Source organism: Cygnus olor, chromosome Z, assembly GCF_009769625.2.
Source record: "Cygnus olor isolate bCygOlo1 chromosome Z, bCygOlo1.pri.v2, whole genome shotgun sequence".
In the NCBI taxonomy this organism is placed as follows: Eukaryota; Metazoa; Chordata; class Aves; order Anseriformes; family Anatidae; genus Cygnus; species Cygnus olor.
The window spans coordinates 27,567,068-27,594,335 of NC_049198.1; the positions used below are offsets into that span (position 1 = coordinate 27,567,068).

Below are 27,268 nucleotides of genomic sequence, written 5' to 3' on the forward strand. Positions count from 1 at the left end.
GAAAGTTATACAAGAGAGTTTAATAGTAAACATTAAATACTTTTTACTGTAATTACATGGCTGGTAAAAATCAATACTACTTAATTTCCAGTACTAAAAGAGAATTAGCAGGAGAAAGGACCAGGTTTGAAACAAGTTTACTACATGCCTATTGGAATTTATGGCTTCTTTTCACATACGGCATAATAAAGGCTTTTGCATATCTGTATTTCTGCAATCTAAATGATGTTAGTGATGTAACTTAAGCCAAATCCAAAATGCTAGAATTCTTTGTGTTTGATTCTAGACCATAACAGCTAATCTTTAAGCAGTAGGTGAGCTGGATTTCTCAGGAGAACTTCAGAGTTTAACTGTTCTGTAAACTGCAAAATGAAAACGAAACAACTACACTGCATGTCATTCAGTCTTTTTTATTATAAAAGGCTCGCAAGGTTAAGCAGAGACTTTTCAACTTGTTTTTGTAGTCTGATGTCAACTGTTTCCATGTTTCTCTGTCACAGTGGCTATGAATACTTCTTTGATGATCTCCTTATCCAAGTGCCTACCTGTAAAGAGAAAAAAAGCTTAGCTATTTGTATTTCACAAAAAGCCATGCATGAACCTACAAGTCTTCTCAACAAAGAAAATATTTATTATATCAATGAGTGAAAATAGAACTTTGTTAAAATTAAGCTGCTGGTAACAAGCTTAACTTTACATTTTACATGCAACAACACATTTCAAGCTGTACATGGAAAAGAGGAAAATTAGGAGGTTTTTTTGGTCATAAAAACACTTCGCAAAGCACAGTATCATGCCGGAAATAAGAAACATGCAACCCCAGTGTTAAAAGCTTTTCAGAAACAAATCATATTTTGTACACTTTGATGACTATAATCACCTTCCTCACCACTACTGAATGTGCTCAAATAATCAAACTATTCCCAACAACGTGTTTACATTTAAGTATTTTCAAAATAATCTTAAATATGCCTATATAATTTATGAATACTTATTATGTTATTTTATTTCACTAAAAAGGATAGCACAGATTCTCCTCAGCTGCAATAAAAAAACCAGGAGGTCTTCAGGTATAAACCTTGGAGTGAAGGTTATACTGAACATCCTCTCACTGCTGTTACTCTGGCTAGTTTAGGCTGGTTGCTTTTTACTGGACAGGTCCCAGGACCGCCTGCGAAAAAAACTAGCTCCTTAAACTTACATAAAGAGATGCATAATTTATTTTTACCTATTAAAACCAGTCTATTTGTTCTCTTTTCATCTTCCTTCCATTCTACTGCAGTCTCCTCCAGATCGTAGAGCTCGTGGACACCTTGGACTATCACTTGATGAGATTTGCCTTGAATAGATACCAGTCCCTTATCAGAAAAATAACTGTTAGGGTATATAAACAAACCTTTAAAGAGGAAACACTTAAGGGAGGGAAAAACAACTTTGAAAGTAGGCAAACAGGGAAAAGTATTTCTGTAAACTATGCACCAGTTAATCCAAATGACAATGCAGTATGGTCACCTCTTGTAACATCCATTTTCATATCTTTTTCAGTTTGTTGAAGACTAACAATTACGCTCTGACATACTCTACCTTCATTTGGACAGTTACCTACTATGTTTGAGTAAAATAAAACATCATCTGCTACCATGCCAGTTTAAATGTATGCATGAAGTATGTTCCTACAAAAGACTGATTGCAAGCCAAAGATGATGTAAAATGAGCAAAAATGTTGAGATAATTCTGATTAAGCTCTCATGCTCAGCATTAACGCTATTCTGAAAAAGAACCTCTGGATACTGGAGAAAGAGCTAACATTTGTGAGGTAAAATGGATTTAGCAGTGGAATTAGAATGGACTCCTGTCAGACTGAGCTCATTAACCCACATTCTAGAAGTTGCATTAAAGAGTTTTCATCACTTTGTGTAAAACTTTGTAGAAGATTCTAGTGGCATGCATTCTGTCAAACACTTCTACACTTCCCTAAGGAAGTAAAAAAAAATATTGAGCTAAGAATATTTCATGAAAAAAAGATCTGCATTTGACAAACTAGTTGGAATTCTACAACTATCACTGCCAAAAGGATTATCACTGCAGGCAAAATATAAAAGCAATAAACTTTGGAACCCATTCTATAATTAACTGGGGTTCGTTTGCTTTGGTGTGTTTGTCCATGACTGAGACTCAGCACACAGTATGTTATTTGCCTCAGATCTCCTCAAGAATTACTTTCATTCCAATGCTCAGTACAACAAAAGCATACTTGTGCACAGCACTACTGTTTTCAGACAGCTTAAAATGCATCAGTGGCTAGTTTCTTCTATTTTTTAGGAGGGGGAAGACAAGAATCTTGTTTTGATGCTGAAAGATCAAAGAATACAACCTTTCTTCCAATGAAGTAAAAATAATTATGTTGCTATCCATAACACACAAGTATTCTCAGAAAACAAACCAGAGAATATTTTCTTGTATTTCTCAAACCTTACTAACTGACAGACTTGGTTTTTAGTTTTTAATGATAGTCGTTTGGTGTAAGGAAAATGAAAATATATCCTAAAATGTCACCTACGTTCACCTCAAAACCATGCAACAGAATCACACATGAAGTGTTCATGAAGACGAATACACGTATGTATGGGTCTCATCTTTAAAACTGTGGTTTGACATATTAGAAAAAGTTTTTAAGTGTAGACCACAACTATTATTGTGTTGCTTTGTTATGCTGAATTCAACTTCTGCATATTATGTCAATAACTGTAACTACACATAGCAACCTATAGTTACAACCGTAGATAAGGAGACACGTGAGATGGATGAAACCTTTCAGAGCAAAGCAGGTGAAAAATGAAGGACTGACTTTCTTATGTCCTGCTCATTAATCCTGCCACATTTTGTGTTGGGGATGTTTGGGACTGCAAGTCTTCCCCCTGAGTTCACAACAAGTAGGATCAATGTTTGCTTCTCTGTCAGCTATCTCCTTTTGAGTTGCTCCACTGGCCAGCAAAGAACAAGCTGTCTCTACATGGAACAATGACAAATTGCTATTCTCCCTTTTGTCTGCTCTGCTCCAGCAGTGCCTTTCATAGCTCTGTAACTGACAGTACATTTTAAATGTAAAAAAGGGAAAGGACAAAACAAATAAGTTGGTCATTTCAGACTAACCTTCAGTCTTATAACATCCATGGCATGTCCAGTCTTATCTTTCACATTCTTCTCCCACAGAAGATTCTATAAAGAGGAAAAATGTTTTCATAAACAGAATAGCGTGGGATGACTTTCTATACAAAGCCACAATGACCTCAGTTGCCAGTGATGTATTGTTTACCTGTATAAAGAGATTCAGGTTTTCCTCTTTTATATCTCCTAGAACTTCAAATGTTACTGTCATTATACCCTGCAAATGAAAAGACCAAGTTATTATTACTGAATGGCATAAACATTTCAATACATTAATTTTAAAAGTTAGCATTCTTTATAACTTGGCGTTATAGAAAAGAAAGTAACTATCTACAACTCCATCCCAAATTACAACAAAATAAAATAAAGTCTCCATTTCTCTTTTGCCCTAACATGCTGGATTTTTTGGTTCTGTTTGGGTGTGCACTTAGGGGGCATAACCAATACTCTGGACAGGCTAATACCATCGTATTCTATGGCAAAAGTCTTTGGTGCAGGTGATGTTAGTTCTCAAAGAAAGCCTAACAATTCCAATGCTTAAAGGCCAGTAAGCTCAATCATATAACTAAGTTTAAAAATGCTATTTTCTTGGCCTACTAATCTTTGTCATTTCTGCTTCTCATCACAGTTCTATCAAATGAAAAATCATAAACGTACTTTTAATCTATGAGTACTTTCCTTTCATAAAAAAGCTTTTTACAAATAAATGATGTAGGAATAGATTCCGGAAATAAAGATGTCTGAAGTTTCATTCCAAAACAACCACCAGCTACCACTCAGATGCAGCCATTGTAACAGAAGATGACAGTACGAATGCAGTTTGGGATTTATATTTTGTTCAAAAATAAAGGAAATCATATGTCTTCTTAATGTATTTTTGCAAGTACAACCTCTCAATGGCATACAAGCACACAGAGAATGTTTTCTGTACAACCTAAAAATCTTTCAGATTAGTACTTTCAGAAGATCGCTAATTCAATTTAACAAAAATAAATAAAAGCAATAAGCAGCAAATCTACATGTTTATCCAATGCCCAAGAAATCTCACCAAAACATCCAAGCACTAACACGCTTCAAGCAATTTCAAAACAAGAGATAGCAGTGCACTTCTTTGTGCACATTGCAGTATTTTTTCCGTTGACCTTCCACATGAAGTCAATAAACACACTTTATCATCCAACAGGGACTTGCAGCCTACTGTGAGAGAAGTGTTCTGCTCTCATTTATGCCTCATTTGTCTCACCAGCTATCTTAAAACTGTGCTTGTTGAACTAAACAGGGATAATAACAATGAATTCTGTTTCCTGCTGGTTGAATGGCTCCACACTACAAAACCAGCAAGAAATCTCCATAATGACACAAGTATACTATGAAAATTGCAACTTTCAGGAAAGCTTCTACTTTACTTCAGACTATTATTACAATAACTGAACCCTGTTAAGACGAACATAAGTTTTTATTAAACAAAAACCTATGAATTTAAGATTCAGATCACAATTATAGTTAAGCAAGAAACTGTTTCTATATTTAATCTTTAGTTCCAAGAGAAAACTATAACCATCTTTCATGTTTCTGAGACTATCAATTTCACAGTCAAGACTTGCAGTTCAAAAGGAAAACTACAGGTATCATATGTATTGCATTTTAACTTGAAAATTAAATTCAATCATAACAACTTTCTCCCACGTGCCTGGTGACAGGACAAGAGGGAATGGGTAAAGTTGTGCCAGGGGAGGTTTAGGTTGGATATTAGGAAGAACTTTTTTACCGAAAGGGTTGTTAGGCATTGGAATGGGCTGCCCAGGGAAGTGGTTGAGTCACCATCCCTGGAGGTCTTTAAAAGACGTCTAGATGTAGAGCTTAGTGATATGGTTTAGTGGAGGACTTGTTAGTGTTAGGTCAGAGGTTGGACTCTGTGATCTTGGAGGTCTCTTCCAACCTAGACGATTCTGTGATTCTGTGAACTTTCTAAAAAGACAGCACACTTTTCTAGTCTACTGCATAAAAATAAGTGTTTTTTTTTTCCAGCCCCTTAGAGAGCTCTTGTAAGTGGGTGAAGTGCACCAGACTGGGGATACCTTGAAGATGTTGGTGGCCCATCACTGATCCATAGAGCAGGGTACCTGTACATAGACTGGGGTCATGGGTGACCCATGGAGCAGGCATACCAAGGAACTGAGCAGTGAAAAAAAACATTACGCAAAAAACAGCAGAAAGCTACAGTGCCGTAACTCCATTCCTCCATGGAGAAATGTTGATGGACTCAAAAACCTACTAGGAAGGTAAGAAAATTTCACACTTGTGAACAGAGAGGATAGGTGTTTAATCATCCATGTATTTCTTTTGCTCCAAACAAGGTATCAGTAACTTTTTACTGACTAACACAATATCAAGTAAAAGTCCCCAGTGATAGTTGGGGAACAGGTTCCCCGGAGAAGCTGTGGATGCCCCACCCCTGAAGACATTCAAAGCTGGATGTCCAGGCTGGATGGGGCTTTGGGCAACCTGGTCTGGTGGGAGGTGTCCCTGCTTACGGCAGGGGATTTGGAACTAGGCCATCTTTAAGGTCCCTTCCAACCCAAACCATTGTGTGATTCTCTAACTGATGGGAAGGGTATGTTGAGCTCAATCCTTCCAAACACACAAACATGACCTCTGTCAAGGGGCTGGACAGAAGTGGCAATTTGTCCGCGGTTGCTTGGACTACCACTTGACTTTACAGGAGAGGGGTAAAGGACCCTGAAAAGGTGTTATCACTGAAGCCATGGCCCCAAAGCTCTGACAACTGGATGCTGTCACTCTTGACCCTCTAGTGTTACCTACCACCTGATAAAATAGTGGGACATCCTATAGGCACTTGAGTGACCTACAGCACCATACTATGGGTAGCATGCAGGTGTGAGATCAGCCTCACAGCAAAGCATGACGAAACTGCAGTAGCGAAAGCGACAGCAGGGGATGAAAAACATCCCTGCTCCCACCCTACAAACTGTGACTTAGAGGTGGCAGAAAGTCCTTCAAAGATCTATATATTTCAGTTAAGTAATTGCAAGCTGAGGAGAAAGATCTGAGCTCAGCTAGAATGGTTACAGGATGTGGAGCAAACTCTGGGAAATTTAAGTCATCGGATATATCATTTTACTCCTCAACTGGGGAAATGCCCGTGCTGTATCAAATGAACATTGTTCACCACACATTTTGGGTCCTGAATGAACTACAGCTGCTAGACTCAGATATATTGGATATCCAGTAGCGATGTTACTCTTTGTACCTTTTAATGGTTTTGTTTGAGTATTTGCTCATATACTAAGGGATAGTGAATAAACTAAACAGTTGAGTGTCTTGGTTTGGTGTTTTACAAAAATAGGGCCTAAACCTTGCAGTAAGCACTACTAATCTCTGTAACATACAGCAAAGGGGAAAAGGGTAAAGTCTACAAAGGAAATATGCAAACTGTTACACTGCTAACCCCCACAATCCAGTTGAAGGAGTATGCAATGGAATTTTTCAAGTGTATATTCAGACTGCTACATTTTTATACCTACGCTCTGATTCTTAGAGGCAACAGGTGAAATACGATGTAGGTATAAACTCAGTTTCTGATGATATAAGGGGTGGAGCATATAATCCATGTATGTTCACAGAGTTCTTAAACAAGCGTTTCTAATACGTGTAAGCTTACAAGATTTGTGTAGCAGGAGGCTGCACTGGTGAGGTATGTGGGAGGAGGCCATCAGCTGCCTGGTGTCTCTCAGGACCTGTTCCAGTCAGCTTTGAAACTGTACAACAGTAAAAAATAATTAAAAAAAAATAATCCCACTAAATCTTCAGCCATTCAGAGAAGTATATGGCACCCTGTTAAAATAGAGAGAGACAACTCCAGTCATGTGGGACAGCAGATTCTTTGGAGGAGGCACAGCATGCCAAAGGGGTTACGCATACCCCTAAGAGACTGCAGCCTGTGCTTTATCCACAGCACGGGAGAACTCCACAGGGACTGCGGCACTTGGGTGAACCTGAGGGCAGCAGCACCACAGAAAAGTCATTGAACAAATATCCCCAACCTCTTATGCCAGTCATTGCCTTGCTGGATGAACTTGGATTGACTAAGTGTAACCCACTGAAAAAAAATAGGGTAAGCTGAGGGAAAGAAGGGCAGAGAAAGCGGTATTCACTTAAGCATTTGTGTAACTGTTTTGAAGTTTTTTGTTGTTGCTGTTTTTGTTTGTTTTTTCCCAGTACTAAATCAGTAGGCTTTTGTTGCCTGGAAATAAACTCAATAGTTCCCTTTTTTTAAAAAAAATGTTTTGCTTTTGGCAAGGTTCTAAGCAAAACAAAACAAAACAAAAAAGACTGATTACAGCAGTTGGAAAACCAAAAAGAAACCAAAAAAAGAAAATGAAAAGGGAGCTTTACTAGTAAAACCTGTATATCAAGGATAAGACAGATGCTTGAAAGCAGCATTTAGCCCAAAACTGTTTGTATTCTGTAGGGATGACAGACCAGATCCTTTTTCCTTGAGCCTGTGTTAGAAATTCGATTTGCAAACCACAAAGAATACTTTATTTGCTCTGTATATAAACAAAAGCCATGAAGGCAGAAATGCGTTTTACAGCTGCATTATGCAAGCGTCATTTTATTACACACAGGGATAGAAGATTTCTGCATTGACATAAATACACATTGGGTTGCAGATCTGGAAAAACAGAACATTTTAGAGTTCGACAAACTAAAAATAGTATCAACATAACTGTTCCTAATTTCTACCGTACACATACTTGTAAAATTTACAACTAGTTTAGGGTAAAATCTACTTGACTGTTGCAAGTCAAACTGTTGCTATTCCTTGTGAAAGCAATGGGTAGCACTCAGAACAGGAATATACACCTCCTTAACCTCCTAGTTAAGTTTTAATAAAGCTTCAAAAAATGCGAAGTACGTACATAGACTATTTGGACACAAAACCTACAGGACAGAGATCAGCTATAAATTCATGACTCAGTTCTGCAAATATTGAAGAGTAGTGTTGTTTGTCTGTTTCAATAACAGTCTCCAATATACATGAATAAATGATGTGACTGCCTGCAAGAGTGTAACTCTAAGCTATGTTTGGTAGTGTAATTTACTATATACATTGGAGCGTATCTACAAAGTACGCTGCAGTAGACATTCAACGTAATCTTCCAGAGGTATTAAGGCATTCTACTACCTAACTGAAACTTTCTGAAAAAGTAAGATGATGAGCCTGCAATGGTTGCAATTATCCTGAACAATTCTCTTACAAACAGACTGAAGCAGTGTCTTTGGTAGTTACCTTATCTAAATGCGCTTGTGTTGTCTTCACATGCTCAAGTTTTTTCTGCAAACTGAAAATAAGTAAAATTAAATGTCGCATTTGAATAGCATGGATGTAATGTCATTATTTTGAAGTTTATACAAACTCTTCAGTATTGCAGAGCAAAACTAAAATACCAAATATCACACTCAGAATAACCTTAAACTGTTAGTTCCGTATTAACCTCAAAATAGTTGCATTTAATTACATGGTTTGATCTTGTTAATGGTTTGTGTTAGAATGGTTTGTGTTAGAAAGTTTGTCATAGTTTACCTGTTAGATTTCCACTCAACACATTACTGACAATCATATAATCTTATTTTTATAATGTACAAAACAATAACAGATTTTTTTTTCTACATGAGAAAAAATTTTAAAAGTGTGTGATAGAGGAAGGAGTGATTGATGTCCCAGCCTATCTGGTCAACATATTCTTGTTTGAAGTTGTAGGATTAAAGCTGTGCATCAGCTAAAGAGCTAACAAAGTGTCTCTAATCACAACAGACTAACTCAACTGTCAGACTGACTTAAAAGATTTGGAGATCCGTTTTTATAAACAGGCTAACAGTATGGCCCTCTAATTCATTTTTAACAATTGTGTCACTATGTAACTTCCATTGAGAAGACAATGAAATAGGTAATAGTTTGAATTAAAAATACTGTTGTGAAACAGCAAATCACATTAAACACATGGAAGCTTATAAACATTTTTCTGACAAGAACAGTTGCAACACTAGACAGTACTTGCTCAAAAATAAATTCATTATAACTATGGATTCAACATCATGGAGTCACACACCGCACAGGTGTGCTGAGGTTCAAATACAAGAAAACACAACCCCAGAAAGAAACTATTTTACATGAAAAAAGGATCACAATATTGGCGCTGTGACTTCAGTCACAGCAAGATGACGAAGATTTTTGGAAATCTGATGAAAGCGGACAGAGGAAATACGTGAAATTTACAAACTGGTAAGAATGAGCTTAAAAAGGTTCAAAAAGTTCACGTGCAAATACGCTGTTTAGCCAAGTTAATCATCAGGGTGTCTTGATAGTGATAGGGTTCAATGTAATGCTTTTCTCCTTCCTTTTTTGGTTCTTCAGAAAATAAAACTCATGAATAAACAATCAAAATACCAATTTAAAATTATGCTCACTAGCACACCATCACATTTTATACTTTTGTATTTTTATAAAAGAAAAAAAAAACTTCTGGTATCAGGGGGATGTCTTTATTACTGTCAGCGATACAGAATATTTTTAAAAAATAAATTTTAAGTATTAAATTATCACTCAAGGCATTCACCAATCTGAAACATGCCTGAATATTACAATTCCTTGTTTGTTTGTTTAAAATATAAACACAGATTATAGTAAGAATTAACAGTATACTTATTTTAAGTATTTATACTTCAAATAAGAACAATGTTGATACTCCTTTGTGTATGAGCAAAAGTAGGAGCTTGCATCATTAGTGCAAGCAGGGAAAACTAACTAGAATCTGTCCATGTAGTGGACATTAGTTATTGAAAGTACTTTAGGAAAAAAAAAAGTACAAAACTATTGCCTGTCAGAATGAAATCAGTACTATAACACTAAGTGAAATACTGCATGCCAGCTTCTATTCAACTCCAGTGAACAGCTCACTCCTACTGCATAGCGTGTCTTCTAATTTAAAATTGGTCCTCTCTTCAACATTAAAGAACCTGGGGACTTCAGGGAACCAGGAACATATTATATAGTATTTGCAGTGGCTTAGAATGCTATGGACCTTCAGTCCGTCTTGGTTTTCTGTGAAAACTATGAAGGTCTCCAGTTCTTCGTGATGTGAAGTGAGAAAATTTTTCAAAATCCTGTAAGTTTTAAAAGAAACTTACAAGTCAGAAAAAAAAAAAATCAAAATCTGATTTATTATTAGTAGTATTAAAGCAAAACTTAAAACCTTAAAAAAACCTTTTGTTGCATGCATGTCTAGTGGAAAAAAAACTATTATTTATAAAGTGAGAATGTTAAACAACTGACTTAACTAGAATTTGTACCAGCAACTCTGATGTAGACTTTGCCAGCATATGTCTATTTCATGCCTGTATTTATACAATGAACATTATTTCTGATAAAAGACAGTGAAATTCTTGCCATACCTTATTCCAGATAGACTGTCAAAAGCATGCAGGTCCAACACATTGGAGAGATCAACTCTACACAAGGGAAGAAAAAAAAAGAAAGCTTTGTATTTTTACTGCATTTAAAAATTTTGCATAGTTCAATGAATCATCTTTGAAATAGCTGTTTATGTTTCTGTGTGTTTTTTTCTGGTCAATTATTCTAATGCCACCAAACACAAGTAGCTAGCCTTAATTTTGGACTTTGGTGGCTGGCGTTCTCTACTACAGCAAAAAGCAGCTTTTAGTTACACAGTCACACATAAGCACAAAAACAGAACTTTGAACAACATAGTTTAAAAAAATAAAGGTCAAGAAAGTATTTCCAGAAATATAAAATCCCTCATGATGGATGCCTGAATAATATAAAGTTCCCATGCAAGAAAAGGAATCTTGAAGTTCTTCCTGCAATTATTCTGCATCCTTAATATTTACTAATATAATTCTACAACACGCGTGTGCACTAAAAAAACTGGCAGATACACAAAATACTGCTGAAATACATGCAGTTATACTGACACACAGCCAAGAGAGCTGAAGTTTTTAAGTTTACAACTTGAGCCAAGTACATTCCCCTTCATCAAACCACTGACTGGCCCTTTCTGTGCTGGATTCCTGAAGCTTTATTAAAAATAACAGTCTATATCTATTTTTTAGACGTTTCAGTGCAAGTGTATCTGGCATGTACCACCGTGAGACCGAAGCAGTGACATTGGTATTTGTAGCCCTGGACATGAGCGGGCTGAGAAAAATCCACATTGCTTGGCCACTGAATTCTCCGAACTAGAAAACCATGAGTACTTACAGGCTGTCATTTTCAGAGAGTGGATTTCAGGAGAACATAAAAGCCATACACCTAGAAACAAAGTTATTTAAAAGCTACTCTATCTAGAGACCATGTTTGAGAACACAGGATGCTAAGACTTCTTTTCGGAAATGGCCATAGTTCAATTTTATTTTTCAAATACTGGTGGAACAAGGTGGAACACCAAAACTTCATTCAACTGAACAACCAAGCTGCATCTGCTCAAATAATCACTAGAAATATGCTATGATGCAAATGTTACTACGACGAATTTCAGCTCTAATATCTGAAGCTAAGACTGATGAAAAAACGTAATTTGAAATAGGCAGCACTGATCATATTTACTTTTAAGAATAGCTACCTGAACACCTGCATAAAAATATTTTGTTTTATAAAAGAAATATACTCATTTGATTTGTAACAAAGCTTTCACTGCTAATAGCAACTGACAGCTTTATAAACATATTTAACGTGGCTGAAGACAAGGAATACATTTACAGACAAGACATTAAAAAGGGACTTCTAGAGTGTAGCCAGTATTATCATGAAACTTTTATATCCAACAGTAGCTTTACAAAGCCGTATCTAAGATGAAAGGTTTATAATGTAAAATGCATAACAAACCCTCTATAAAGTTCAAGACTAGTTTCAGTGCAAACTGTTTGTTCTCAGCAGTCTTCTGAAAACTCGTATTTGGTTTATAGAAACACAATAAATTGTTTTTACATGTTGGATTTTGAGGGACAAAAACCATAATTAAAGAAAAATGTTTTCCAATAACATGATAATAAATTATTTTGGTGCCTATTTCACTTCTGAAATGTATCACTCACTAAAGAATATTTATTGGTAAAATAACAGTTATCACTGAGGATTGTACCTGAGGTCCACTTAATCTAATCTCTCTAACGTTGGTTGGCATCAAACACTCACAGAAAGTACAGATGTGAACATCACACCTCACACACAGGATTTCCCTAACCTTCCATGGACAGATACTAATTCAAGCCTCAAAGCAGTAAATTTAGTATGCTCTTCAAAATTGTCAGCCACTATAGATTTCTTTTTTTTGGCACATTACAAAAATCGGCCCCAAAGTTGTAATCATCTCCTTCAGGCAGTTAGACCGATACACATTAATAAAGTTATATCCTGCAGAAATTGTGTAAGAGCTTTCTTCCCACCCCCAAACACAAAGAATTCTGTTGATGATTTCTGTTCTCTGCCTTGCAGCAAAAGAACATGGAACTCTTGATCCGCTTTCTCAATATCACTATTTTCACTAAAACTCTCATGTTGTCCCTTCTTTGATTTCAGCTTGAACAATCTATTATAAGTCTTTTTTCATAAAGACTTCTTTCCTAAGCCCTAATTTATTTCTCCACTCTTTGCCACGCATAAAATTTCCCATTCCTCCTAAGATGAAATCCAGAATTTTAAAAATTTATATAATGTTCTGAAATGCTTACTTAACAGGAGAAAAGGGAAATGCTACAACTGCATCTCTGCAACTCCATCACTTCACAGCAATTTTACACTTGCTCTTAACCTTAAGGATGATGCTAATATCTTTCAATCTTTTAATATAGAATCACGGAAGGGACCTTAAAGATCACCCAGTTCCAACCCTCCCTGCCATGGGCAGGGACACCTCCCACCAGAGCAGGTTGCTCAAAGCCCCATACAGCCTGGTCTTGAACACCTCCAGGGATGGGGCATCCTCAGCTTCTCTGGGCAACCTGTGCCAGTGCCTCACCACCCTCTGAGTGAAGAATTTCCTCCTAACATCTAATCTAAATCTCCCCTCTTTTAGTTTAAAGCCATTCCCACTTGTCCTGTCGCTGTCTGCCTGAGCAAAAAGTTGCTCTCCATCTTTTTTGTAAGCCCATTTTAAGTACTGAAAAGCTGCAGGGAGGTGTCCCTGGAGCCTTCTCATCTGCAGGCTGAATATCCCCAGCTCTCTCAGCCTTTCGTCACAGGAGAGGTGCTCCAGCCCTCTGATCAGCTCCGTGGCCCTCCTCTGGACTCGTTCTAACACATCCATGTCCTTCTTGTGCTGGGGAGCTCAGACCTGGATGCAGCACTCCAAGTGGGGCCTCAGTGGGGAGAGCAGAGGGGCACAATCCCCTCCCTCGACCTGCTGGCCACTCCTCTTTTGATGCAGCCCAGGTGCAGTTGGCCTTCTGGGCTGCAAGCACACACTGCTGGTTCATGTCAAGCTTTTCGTCCACCAGAACCCCCACATCCTTCTCTGTAGGGCTGTTCCCAATGAGTTCTTTACCCAGATGCTACATTTATGCTATACTTAAAGTATATACATACATTAGGTGAAGAAATGTCACTGCATAGAGGTCACGTAAACAGCAATCTCAAAAATAAGATACTCAGATGTGGATATTGTAAAATTTGTGATCAACTTTTACCTCAGAAACAACTGGGCCTCACAAGTTACTCTAAATACAAGATCTGGGTCACAAGTTACGAGAAAAACTGAATTCCTGCCTGTAACACTCCCTTAAAAATCTGCTACATTTTTGGAATATACTGAAGCCAGTAAATTATGTCTGCATTAGCATTTCTCAGAAACTTTCCAAATGCTATTATTCCCTAAGTAACAGCATTACTAAAAAGCAGTTTTAATAATTAAAAGTTACATTCATATTAAACTTAGACCAAAATGCAGGTTTTGCTAAAATAACGTCCATGAAACAGGATTTGGTACCTAGTAATACTGGCCAATCTAATACCTTGATCTTTGCGTCTCTAGAATTTTAGCAAATCCATTTACTGACCTAAAATAAAACAGAAAAAAAGCAGAAGTGTAAAAGCAATTGTAATAGACAGATTGAACAATTTGACCATGTAAAGAAGCACAAGAAAGAGCACCACAACAACTCCAATGCCATTATTAACAAATCGAACAATCCCACAGATATCCCAAAAGACTTTGCTTTTGTGACTTTTTTATATCTTAAGTAAGATTGAACTTCACAAGTTCTAACAACAAAATTAGTGAATATAGCGTTTTCTTATGCAAGACTCCTCCTGATACATACTGAAACACATTTTGACTTTTTTTAGAGGAACCATTAATAAAGTAGCAAGGTATTTCTCCATTTAAATATTTTGTTTATCAGTTTATTGAGAAAGATGGCACAAGCCTTTGATCACTCATTCAGTTCAAACCACTGGTTCTTTTACACCCAAGACAATTATTTGGAATATCTTCTGTAACCCTTTGTATTTGCTAATGAACACATATCTACTAAAAGACTCTCCCCCTCCTACAAATGGTTAACTCAGAAAAATGGTAACAGCTGCCCCAAAATAAAAGAAAGTAGACACTTAAGACAAAGGCCTTCCCTTAGCAGATAATATCAGATCTTATGTAGGCAAGCTGTTAAGACTGTGGAAGCTCATAAATGTAATGGACATGTCTTTAAAAGTCTCTTTTGCAGTCTCTTTTTCACTGCTGATTAAACAATATATCAGAATAATCATGAGATCTAATTTCTGTATTAACAGTAAGAACTGTAGTTACATAGAAAAATAACATTTGAGCCAGTACAGCGTTACAGTTGCACCAGAAGTTTCATACCTGACAGATGTTCTGACTTTATTCAATTCTTCCCCTGAAACCAAATCTGTTTTATTGATGATTATAAGATCAGCTAAAGCAACCTGCCTATATATTAAGAAAAAAAATAAAAGACACTTGAACAAACAAATTATTTCTGTAAGGCAGAAGCAACATCTCTCCCACGTGAACATAAAAGTATTATATTGTTAGTAAAGAAGGGCAAGCATTAATCAAACAAGAACATCATGGAGTATAACTACAATACTATTGACTTCACCTTCCTGTAACTCCTCTCCTTTGACAGAATTGGAGACTACTAAGCTACAAAGGCTTGATGTAGAAAGGCCAAAAAAAGTCATCTACTCCAAAGTGTTTGGTGATTTATGAACCTAATTCTCTTGCATGTACTCTTCATAAAGTAATATTTGAAGTCCCTGCTTTATGAGAACTGCTATTACTACAATTACATTTACTCATTTTGGCTCCACATTTAATAAACAAAATATTTCTCTATCTCCCACTCTACTTTGACTACCTGACAGATCCTAACATGTCATTCTTTTTTGCCCCCAGTACAGGTTATTTCCCCGTATTTTATGTAAAATTCCATCTCTCTTAAAATATGTATTAGAAGAGTTAGGATGGAACATGAACTCACTTTTGTTTTCTACCTCATTAAATCAATGTAGATTGGTGTGAAAGTAAAGAAGCAAAAAGCTTTATAAAAAAATTTAATGACCTTCCATACTCTTCCATAACTCAACATACAGTTCCAGTTGCTGACAACAATAAAAAATAATGAGTCTTTATATCCATACCGAGATGCTTCATTGACAAGGCCTTCTGGTTTCTCCTCTGTCAAGTGCTAGACAAAAATTAAAACAATTGGATTAAGGATGTTCAAATAACAGTCAAATTCATTTGCACATAAAGTAAGCCAAAAACATTTCAGCCAAGGTATGATTTTCAACAAGAAATAACGAGCACTACATCTTGGTTATTTTAATTACTTTTTAAAAGTTTATATACTCATCATTACAGAAGCTTAACTTTTCTTTAATGAAAACTTTTTAAATTTTTTTTTATTAGAATGCCAAAGAGTTGGAAAATTATACTATAGTATTTATATTCAGTTAATTCACGATAAATCTGAAAACTAAAATCACCATGACGTATAGTAACCATGGAAAAAAAATATTTGAATTTTAAAAGTACAGTAATTTTCCTAACAAGTGTGATGTCATCTAACGGTTAAAGATGTACTAGGCTTGCAGTACAGGAGCGCATACTACTCCAAAAAATTTGAAAACCTATATATTTATAGTAAAAATTCACAACTCTTTCCGGGTTTGTATGAATAAACTACTCCTTGGCGAGTCTGCCCATCACCAGTGTGCACTGCCTATGCAAGCAGTAACTGGGCAAAATAATTAGTCAGCACTGACAAAAAAAGCAGTATCTGGTTATGCTGCAGGAGCTCAATGTCTTACCACCCGCAGCTTTGTCCTACACTTGTGTGCCCAACGTCTCCCACAGAATTAGTGAAAGAGAAAAAAATGCCCACATTTCAATCAGCAGTGCAAAGTGTAGCAACTTAAAACCATATTTTCACCAATAATTTAGAGCAACAGACTTCATACTCTAACAGAAGACATTCAGCTACAAGCCATTTTTTGCACACCCTGCCATTAAGGCAGTAATGCCTCAGAAGCATCACAAACACCTGGAAGAGTTGAAATTTTAAACTGACATAATATTTTTTAAGAGTGCACCTCTGACGCCTTACATACCTGGGAAGATCATCCTGTGCATTCCTTCATCAGCTCTAAATGTATCAGGAGTATTATTTTAAAATCAATTTCTTAAAGACACAGGAATACCAAATGAAAGTGGAATTAATTTTCATTTGAAATGTGTCAATTAACAAAATTTAGAAAACTATTGTTTAAGTGAAACTGTCAGAATTCTAGTATTGTATACTATCAGTGGGTTGCTTTTTTTTTTTAAAGCAAACAAAAAAAAAACCACAACAAACAAAAACTATTTCCTGATTGTGCACAACCTAAACAGATCATAACAAGATGACTGGAAGGAAACCTCTCCTCTGACCCTTCCTTTCTAACCCTCTGCGTATTGATTCTATCAAATCAAACATGGTCAGACTTGTTACCCTGAAAAAGACAGTGTCAGTATCCCAAATGTCTAGTCCTGAAAGTGGAGAATTGTCACTTCAACTTGTCCAACTGTTTGCCCTTGATTTAAAAAAAAAAAATGAATATTTCAGGTTGTTGGGTGACAATCCTATTAGGATGACAGCCCACAATACCAATTACAACTTCCGTTTCAATCTGACTGACCGGTCACAAGGTATTATTTGTCTTTTTAATGATGTGTTGGGTCTTTGAAGCATGACAACCTTAAATTTCTGCCTATTACCTCAATGTCCCTATTTGTATTGCTTTCAATCACAAGAAGCTCCTGAGGTCAAGCTAACCAGAGAAACTGCAGAAGTTAGCAAGCCCGTAATGTACAGCAAAAGTTGTTTGCTTGGCATGTAACTCGAAGTCTGAAGTGCTATCATTCTGCGCAGATGTCAGTATTGTACAGACTTAATGAAAAAAACAATATAAGAGTTTTCATTGAGCTCGCAAAGTTAATAATACATAGAAAAGCTGAATTTTTCAATTTTTGGTTTTGTTTTCTGGCATATTACATACAAGTTTAAACATCAAAAATTTGTTTTTCTTAAAAATTTAGTACAGCCCTGTACCACACAAGTCTATTTGATTCAAGCCAATAAATTAGCATTGTGCAAGGAGAAAATTAAACACAACATTTTTGCAAGAATAAAACACATCTAAACCAATACAAGGGCACCCAAATGACAAGCGGAGTGATCTAAAACATTGTGACTTGTTGTAATAGTTGATCTTATTTTAAAATTGGATCCTTTTTATGATGGCAAGCTAGCTCTCAGACCCTCCCCTTCATTCTTCCACCATTTCCTCCGCAGAAGACCATGCAGAACACGTCTTAATTCACTAAACTAGCTGCTAGGGGACTGCAAGAGTACCATACTAGTGCAACATAAATTGGTAAAACGATAGGTCTGCACCCATTTGTTAAGCCAGCTATTAGATCAGCTCAACTAAAACAAGAAACCAAATAGCATGAACCAAATAAATCCTTAGAAAGAAGGGATCACTTCCTTATTTTTAACCCTTTTTCTTCAGTTTTCTCAGTTTCTTGCAGCCATTGTTGAAATATAAAATAGAGATACCAAAAACACTAGCAGAGCATGATGGTATTTTTATATCATAGGGGCATCTTTTCTTATGACCATTTTCTTTTTGAATCCTACAAAATCAGTATCCAATCAAAGTTGTCACTGTTAAAAGTTAAAAAATTACAAATAATTATTTTTATAATCAGCTGGTAATGAAAAAGGTAAACTATTTGTATTAATCATAATTTCTGCTCTTACCCAGCCTCACTCTATAGGTCTGTAGGTTCTATGGGTCTGTTTTTCCACTACATTTTATATAGATTATTCTAATACCTAGTCTTTTCGTCTACTTCCACATAACAAAGTCATCTTTTTATCATCTGATAGGATGCCTCATCATCAGGCTCTCCAACTTCTCCTCCCCAAAGCTGCAATTATGCTAGCACCTTTCCCCAGTTTGCAGCCTTAACTCACTTGTTACCACACTAGTATCAGAGTTCTGCTCTTACCCCTCCACCTTCAGGTAACATGGACCGATGATGCTCTGGTAAGCCAAATTTCTCCCACTGCTTTCACAATAATACAAAAGTATATTTGGAATACAACCAAGATACTTGGGTGAAATGATACAACCTGTAAGGAACTAAATATCTAGCAACCTGACAACACTTAGTATACATGCTGCTGCACTCTCAGGTAAGGACCTGGGAACTACTTGTGTATTGGTACTTTCTTATTCCCATTCAAAATACAGCACTAAATATAACTGATGATTACTTATAGTAACTGAAATATATCCTCATCCATTGTAAGAATTAAAGCAATTGTTAAAAAATAATTTGTCAAAATGAACATTATTGCAATAGCTTTTTTAACGTTGCAAATTTTTTTCAAATATGTAACAAAGCCAGTACCTTACCTGCAATCCATGCTTTGCATCAACGACAGATATAATGCCTAAAAGAGAATATCAAAATGGAGTAAAACTGTTAGCCGTTTTCAGCGTAATTCAACAATTTGTTAGCTTCCTGTGCAACTAGTAAAATGATGGTATCATCACACTTAAAACTGCTCATAATACTTTCAGTGCTTCCAGCGCATCTCAACATTAGACTTGTCACTTTTTTTGTTTTTGTTTTTGTTTTTGTTTTAAAAAAAAATTCTACTGAGCCAGGTAAGAGAAATTCATACCAGATGGATGCCCCTCCTTCCAGGCCAAAGCAAATTGGCAGAGAGATACTTCCACAGATCGTTAAAATAAATTAAGGGGACTGACCAAGGTATACAGTTATTTTAAGTGACCAGGAATCTGCAATTGTCTAGCAGAAACTTAGGAAGCTGTTTCCTACATAACTGAACACTTCCTTGACTAGCTGGCTGTTTCACAGCCTAAACAAATTATTACGGGGACTTTTTTTAATCCAAAATCTAAGTTTTTTTCTAGCTAAAAACAACAACATTCAACACGCTCTTTAACTACTGACAGTTTATATTACAGTAAACTCAGATATTTAATGGAACAAGCAAATGTTAAAGCAAACGAGTACAAAAGACAAAAAAACACAGAAGACAGATGAGTCCAGATACTAACTTAAGGGTTCAGAAAAAAAAAGAAAAATGAAACATTGAATAAAAATAATAGAAACTGAATAGAAACTGTAATATTACTCCTAAATAATGTTTAATAACATCTAACTAATGAGGTGTTTTGTTTTTGATTTTTCCCCCTTGTATCAAAATCAAGATCTCTCATTATCTGATCCCTCCGCAAAACATACGCAACTTTTGCTGGGTTTAGTGAACTGAAACAGCTCATCAAGTATACAAGCGTCAGAGCAAGAAAATGGATCTCTGTTGTTAAATCTGGGGATGTGAGAACCAAGATTATGTCTTTCAAACATCTTCTGAAATCTTGCCTTAAATTATAAGACTACATTACACTAAACACAGGTACAGATAAACAAGCTTGCGCTGCTTACCGTCAAGATAAATGTCACTTCCCAGCTCAGAATCAACCCAGAACATGGAGGCCACAGCTCCTAAGAAGTACAGTAAATTTAGCTGCAAAAATAACATTAATAGTACTGTATTTAAAATTCTCCTCTTCCAAATTCAGATAGCGTCATAGAGGTCAAGTACCCAACCACATGTTTTATCTATCAGCTGCTACATCATATTTGTGTGCAGATCAACAGCTATGACCAAGAAAAGCTTTAAAAACCCCACACAGATGCACGTAAGTTGTCTGAACTAGTTTAGTAACTCAGTAGTATTAACTCAGTGCCATTACTGTACTCATTGCATGGCTCCCTCATTTTTAAAGATTTCTGCACTACCCCCTTCACCCATTGTTTCTAGGTCACTGTGCACACATTTTATATAAAAAAAAAAGGGGGGGGGCATTTAAAAGAGATAAAACAGTTGAAGAAAAATGGTATTGGGACGTTTGGGAGAAATCAGCTCCCTCCCAGGGATCTTTTTTGCTTCACTGGCTTTTCTAAACTGTCCTATGCAGCTTCTTACATCACAAATCAATAGTACGAAGAAAGTCAAGAATAACTGAAGACAGAAAAGAACGTTTTCCTTATCTCAGATCTGCACAGGAAAACTTCTGGCCTAAAATATTTTAGGATAAATCAGGTTAACACATCTCTAACATAGGTTCAAATTGCAGACAGGTATTATACTGGAGGTTTAACAGCGTAAATCATGACTGATCTATCTGTCAAGGCCATTTCTGGCCTTCTTTTCTGATGAGTAATTTATCTGTGGACCAGGGCAGTGCACCGCATGCCATTTACCTCAACTCTAGCAAAGTTTTCAACGCTGTATTCTAAGACATTCTTGTAACCACAATGCAGCATTACCACTCTAAGCAGAAACACAACTAGACGAAACTGGTTGGACAATCAAAATCTGAAGGCTGCAGTTAATGGGTCACGCCCTATTTGGAAGCCAGTATAAGCAGGGTATTGCAGGGGTCTATCCTGGCACCTGTCCTTTTCTAACCTCTTTAGCAGCAGTCCAGAGTAGGAGATAGAGGACATGCCTACCAAGCTCACATAGAACATCAAACTGGGAAATGAACAGTCGATACGCTTAAGGGTAGGGCTGCCTTTCAGAGGGGCAGTCAGGAAGGAAAGGGCAATAGGAACCTGATGAAATTCAGCAAGAAAGGTCAAGCCACACACTAAAGAAAAGCCAGCCCCTTGCAACAATACAGGCTAGGCAGCGGGTCTATGGAAATGGCCCTCGGGATCCTGGTCAGCAGAAGCTGTGCGATCAGTATGCCATGGGATTAAAGAAGGCCAACAGCATCCCAAGCTGTTGGAACAGGAGCATGGCTGAGGCAGGTCATTTTCCTCAATTCAGCACTTTTAAGACTATACCTGGATAGCACTTCCAGCATGGGGATCCCATGTACACAAAAAATGTCAATACACGTGTATGAGTTCAGCACAGGATCACAGGAACAAGGGGTTCAGACCACATATACCAGAAATACGCTTTTTCACCATGAAAAGGCAGGCACAGAACAGGCTGACTAGAGTTGTTCTATCACTCCTATTCTCTGACTGAATACCCTGCAACCTGATCTTGTATCTTACCCTGCTCTGAGCAGGAAGTTGGACTAAAGACCTCCCAGCATCCTTTCCAACCTGAAATAGTCTGTGATTATAAAGAAATATAAATGTAAAAATCACATAATGTAGAACTAAGCTGATAAGCCTAGAAGAAAAAGAATTAAAAAGTATTTGAACCACTATGGTCACATTCTATCAAGGATTTAGAAATTTGTGACCTGGAACCTGCGTAATATATACAGCCTAAGAGCACGCTACTCCTTGCTTTCTGCTAAAAAGACCCTGTGAAATAGATTCTAGGAACTGTAGGATGTGCTGCTTATTTATGAAAAAAATCACAAGTTGTCATGAAACAAACCAATTTAGCATGTATCAGTGCCACAATATGAAGGACAGAAGGAGCTAACAGCAGTGACAGTACTTGTATTTTTCAATTATCAGACCCTTCATTACTGACAGGCTGTCTAAGCAGAAAGAAGAAGAAGAAAACAATAACTGAACTTATTCTAATGCCTAGAGCTGTCCACGTGAACTGACAAGATGCAGTCCTCCAAACATCACTCTGTATCAACACCAAATACCTGTCAATTGTTTACAGGGCTTACTCACGCAGGTTATAGCAAAGGCCACAAGATCTAATGGTTTTCTGGTATCTATTGATTTTTTCCAAAAAGCTTAATAGTTTTCCAATTTGACTCAAACAGGATTTGTGAGTAACAGAGGCCAAATCAATGTCCTTCCTTTGAAAAAAAAATTACTTTACTATGACAACTATTTAGCTTTGAGCTGGAAAGTGTCAATCTATTAAATGGGAAACAACTGAATTGCCAGTAAGAATTTCCTTCACTCTCAATCAACAACACATTTTTAATTGGTATGGCTCAAAGACAACCGTTTAGATAGCTATTACTAACATGAACTCCAGTTGAAACACCTTTTTATAATAAATATCATTAAACAGCACACAAGGAATTTGTAAGATCTATTACTGCCCTCTACATACCAAACCAATGTGTCAGTCTGGTTGGCAGTACATTTTATGACTTCACAGAATACAAGGCTTATGACAACCAACGTAACACTGAACTAGATGATGCTAATCTATACTTTGAAAGGAGAAATGCAAGACAGAAAAGACTACTGAAAGCTACCAGATTTAGAATGCACTTCTCTTCTCCAAGCCTTACCAGCTGTTTTCTTGACAGACACATATTCTAACCGGACTTCTGTTAAGCTTTAGAGTCAATCTAAAGGTTAAAAGTTTAAAAACAACAACAAAAAACACCACAACCTGTTCGTGCACCAATTCCCTTAACCAGTTCAGTTTCAGTCTATACAGCAACCAAAGCATGTGACTAATGAGTCACCACTTCATAACACATTCTGAATGGTGAACTGACCGGTGAGCAAATAAACACTTCATAAAAACAGGATAATTATAATGGTTATGAAAAACATACATAATGTGAACTACCTGGATCTGCCAAACCAGTTGTTTCTAACAATATATAGTCGAATTTTCCTCTCCTTTGCATGAGGTTCTCAATAGCCTTCACACCATTGTCCCTATAAGAAGAAACAATTAAACCTGAGAACAGAGAATACAAGTAAAACATGCATAAACATGTTTTATATAAACACGTTTCTCTATCTTCTCATGCAGAACACAGTGACAGTATCATCAAAGCAAAGGTCTGAGTCAGGACTTACAGTCTACGCTTAAAATTCGGTCATCAAGATGCTGTTCTAGTATCAGGTAAACAGCAGTTTTCTGTTTTATTTTAGTCTGAAAATACTATTTGCCCACTCCCAAGGACATAACAATGGTAATTTAAATGAATATTCATTTTCAAACACTGAAATAACTGTAAAGCAGGGCTGTGTGAATGTGTAACTTTTTTTTCTTTGGAAACTGAGATTTTAAAATGAAGGGGGGTGGGGGGGTGGAGACTGATCAATGTTCTCCTGTCTTTCTCTATCACATATAGCAAAATCAAGATGCGTCACTGACTGAAATCTCAGCTGATGAAGTCAAAACATATGGTATTTTACATAAGAAACCAATGTATTTAAAAAAAAAGTAGTAATGGCGGCATTCTTTATATCCCGCCATACAACACAGTACAATAGGATCTTTGTTTTCCCCTTACTAATCCAATTGTAAGGCATAAGACCAGTTCTTCAAATTTTCTGGACAAACAAACCATCACCTTTCTTATAAATTTATCACAATCTGGCATTCGAACAAACACGGGAACAAAACATAACAAAAACAAATGCACTACTACTTTTCAACATAACCATCAGTTTACAATTCAGAATACCGCGTTTCGTTAGGTCACCAAGCTCACCCTCTACCCTTTCTGAGGAATAAAATATTCAAGTGTTAGTCAATATAGAGTGAGAAACACCAAGTAAGGATTTAAACTGTAAATTAGTTCACCTGAGTCCTAGTTCCAGCCTTCCTGTTTAACAGCATATAACAGTAACAGAAGACTGAGAGCTCCTTACCCTACAATACCCAATTGGTGTTTAGACCAACGCATTTCTAAAATACATTTCTACCTATCAAATTCCAACTCTTGTTTTAACTGACAAAAAGAGGTCACAATCAACACTACCATCAGTTTTATGAATCAAGACCTCGATCTCCTCTCCTCAATTCCCCAAAAAGCCGCTGTAAGAACTCGCGTAACAGTCCTTCCTTACTTTACTGAACAGCACAGGCAGCCATTTCTGAGCTCCAGCCATTCTTCATAGAGTTCTCCCCCTTGACTGATCGCCAGGGATTTCTCCAATGCGCTTCCTGGAAAAAGAGGAAGTACTATAATTTGAATCCAAAAATCTGTGAAAGAATGCCTGCAAAGGAGATATGAAAGATTCAGGTTGGCATACATTTTACTCTTAAATTATATTTTGTTTTCTAAGACTGTTTCTAACATATTGTTCATAAATCAGTGTTTTCCATTTTCTGAGAAATTTAAAAAACAAAGTCAAATTGGTTCCACAAACACCAAAACCCAAAGGATAAACGTGACAGCACAACTGCAACTAACTTTGCTAAAAGCAAGGGAAAAGGCTATGTTATTTTAGGCTCCATGACCAGAAGTGACATGCATATAGAAAAAACACCACCACTAAAGAAAAACAACACTACCACAGTGCAAACTGTAAGCAACACTGACCATCGTAGAGATATAAAATCCATCCTGACAGCTAAAAATCCTAGGTGCAGAAGCAAAAAGGTCGTAGGACCAGAGAGACCATGCATGTATCTCCCTGTTTTCCTGGTCTAAGATAATTTGTGATCTGTAAGTGGCTAGGGAGAAAGGAAAGAAAAGCTTATCCACCAACAGTTCATTTTAATTTCCATCTGCTTAAGAATGAGTAGACCAAATGGAGGTACAGCACTTGTAGCAGCATAATATATGCATTTACTTGACTTCAAGGAATTGAACTGATGTACAAAACTGATTAGCACATAGTAGTTTTCTATTAATACCAACCAAAAGACTTTTTGCCTTTTTAAAGGGTGAGTTATAACAATAATCTCAGCAATGAATTTAGAACTTCAAAGTTCTTGATTTCTAGAAATTTTACATATATTTTACAGGCAGAAATAAATAATAATAATGTTTCTACAGGTGTACATACCTTCTCCAAACTCATTGAGTATCACTGCGATTTTTTTACTATGTTGTTCTGTCAGTATGTAATTTAGAAGAGTTGTTTTCCCAGCACCTAGAACACAAACATCATTTCTGATATGGTTTTAAAAGTGGCTAAATTTTCAAATTAGAAGCAAATACTACTGTGGGCACGCATACATCAGACGAATCTAATCTGTTTTGAAATAAAAATTTTCAGTCTCACACCCTGCATTCTATTATAACATTGCAAAAGTTAACCTGAAGATATATTTGAAGGAGACTTCAAAGAACTATTAGCTCATTGTATCTCAGCTTAACAACAAAAAAACCAAAAACACAGTCTTCTCTACACTAAGTGCCAGGGCTCAACTAATTTACAAGTCCCTTACGAGCTGGGCACTCTTTTCCTAGAAAATTCATTTTTACTCTGTTAACAGAATAAGCATTTATTCTTCTACCTCTCATTGCTTCTTCTAAGCAGCAATTTTGTCATCAGTAGTGACTGTACACTAAGTGCCATGAGACGAGGCATCATTAAGCAACCTGCAACACCACCCTCTCGAGGAGTTTCATTCCACAAAAATCACAACTAGGGGAGCCTGGTAAAACAATTTTACTTTGCGTCCTCAGGTTTCTTTGAGGGAGGACAATGGAGTACAAAGTTTTAAAACAAGTTTTGGAATGGGGTGTGCAGTCCTAGACTTAACTAGACCTTTACTGTATATAGCTTTATGCGGTGTTCCAAACCACTGCGTTGGTTTAAGAGAGGAAGAGCAAACCTTTCGTTCGCAAAGCCGCAATTCAGCCTGTATTCAACTGCGACAAACCTAGTACATTGCTGAGACGTTAAATGGGGTCACCATTAAGTGGGGACACCCCACACGGCGACGAACCCACCGCCGGCAGCGCAGCGCCTCACCCAGGTAGCCCGTGATGATCGTCACGGGGATCCTCCTGCCGGGGTCGGGCCCCTCCGAGCCGCCGGCGGCGATGGGCACCAGGGCCGGGCACTCCTCGTCCTCCATCACAGCGCGGCTAATGGCGGCCGCGCCGCTCTCCCTCAGCCCGCCCAACGATCGCGGCGCACGCCGCCACCCCCCCCCACCCCCCTCCCGCTCCCGCTTCCCCTCCTCCCCCTCCGCCGCCGCCCGTCGCGGCCCGCTGTGGGAATGCGCCGCCCGCTTGGGCGCATGCGCGTCTGTGTGTAAAGGTTAATAGCACAGGTTTTAGTAACGCAGGTGTTAGTACGAGCTGGTAAAATACGTGTCTTAGTCTGGTTTGTGTGCTTGTTTATTTCTGTGGCGGTACACACGATTAGTGTTTGTCTTTGAATCCTCTTACATTTTTACAGGTTAAAACATCCCTGTGATATGAATGATATTTCTCTCTGGGTAAAGAGTTTAATTCCTACTTCAGTCATAAACGTGTAAAAATCTGATCTAAAAATGATCATAGTAGCTATATGATGCATTAGTTCAGCTTGTCATGCATATATAACTATTTATTCCAACAGAAATACCTGTAGCTATGTGATTGTCTAGATATTAAGGTAATAAGGAAAACTCAAAAGCAAATTATTATGCTCTTGATTTTTTAGAGAAATGTAGGTTGGTTTTTTTTTTTTTTTGGTTTGTCTGTTTGTTTTTGGTCTGCTCGTAGTTAAAATAATTCACGTTCTCCTACACTATAAATCTTCTGCCTGTTTGATGGAATTTCAGTAGAGGCCTGAGCGTGAAAGCCTAGAGTTTAACAAGCTAA

At 37.1% G+C, this 27,268-nt stretch overlaps 1 protein-coding gene across 5 annotated transcripts; it reads right to left on the bottom strand.

Moving 5' to 3' along the window:
* On the bottom strand, positions 1-26,644 carry LOC121061295 (COBW domain-containing protein 1-like). 5 transcript variants are annotated; one of them, XM_040539905.1, is made up of 15 exons: positions 26,430-26,644; positions 25,515-25,601; positions 24,570-24,666; positions 23,335-23,426; positions 20,256-20,315; positions 19,196-19,233; positions 15,869-15,915; positions 15,069-15,155; positions 14,218-14,262; positions 10,645-10,701; positions 8,483-8,534; positions 3,317-3,385; positions 3,154-3,219; positions 1,229-1,358; positions 1-545 (listed from the first exon to the last, which is right to left on the bottom strand). In XM_040539905.1, the coding sequence occupies exons 1-15, from the start codon at positions 26,533-26,535 to the stop codon at positions 472-474; spliced, it is 1,107 nt and encodes a 368-aa protein (XP_040395839.1). In that variant the 5' UTR covers positions 26,536-26,644; the 3' UTR covers positions 1-471. The 5 variants fall into 5 exon arrangements, with proteins under 5 accessions (XP_040395839.1, XP_040395841.1, XP_040395840.1 ...); XM_040539907.1 differs by lacking the exon at positions 15,069-15,155 and having other exon boundaries at positions 26,430-26,624; XM_040539906.1 differs by lacking the exon at positions 14,218-14,262 and having other exon boundaries at positions 26,430-26,624.
* Positions 26,645-27,268: the final 624 nt, after the last annotated feature.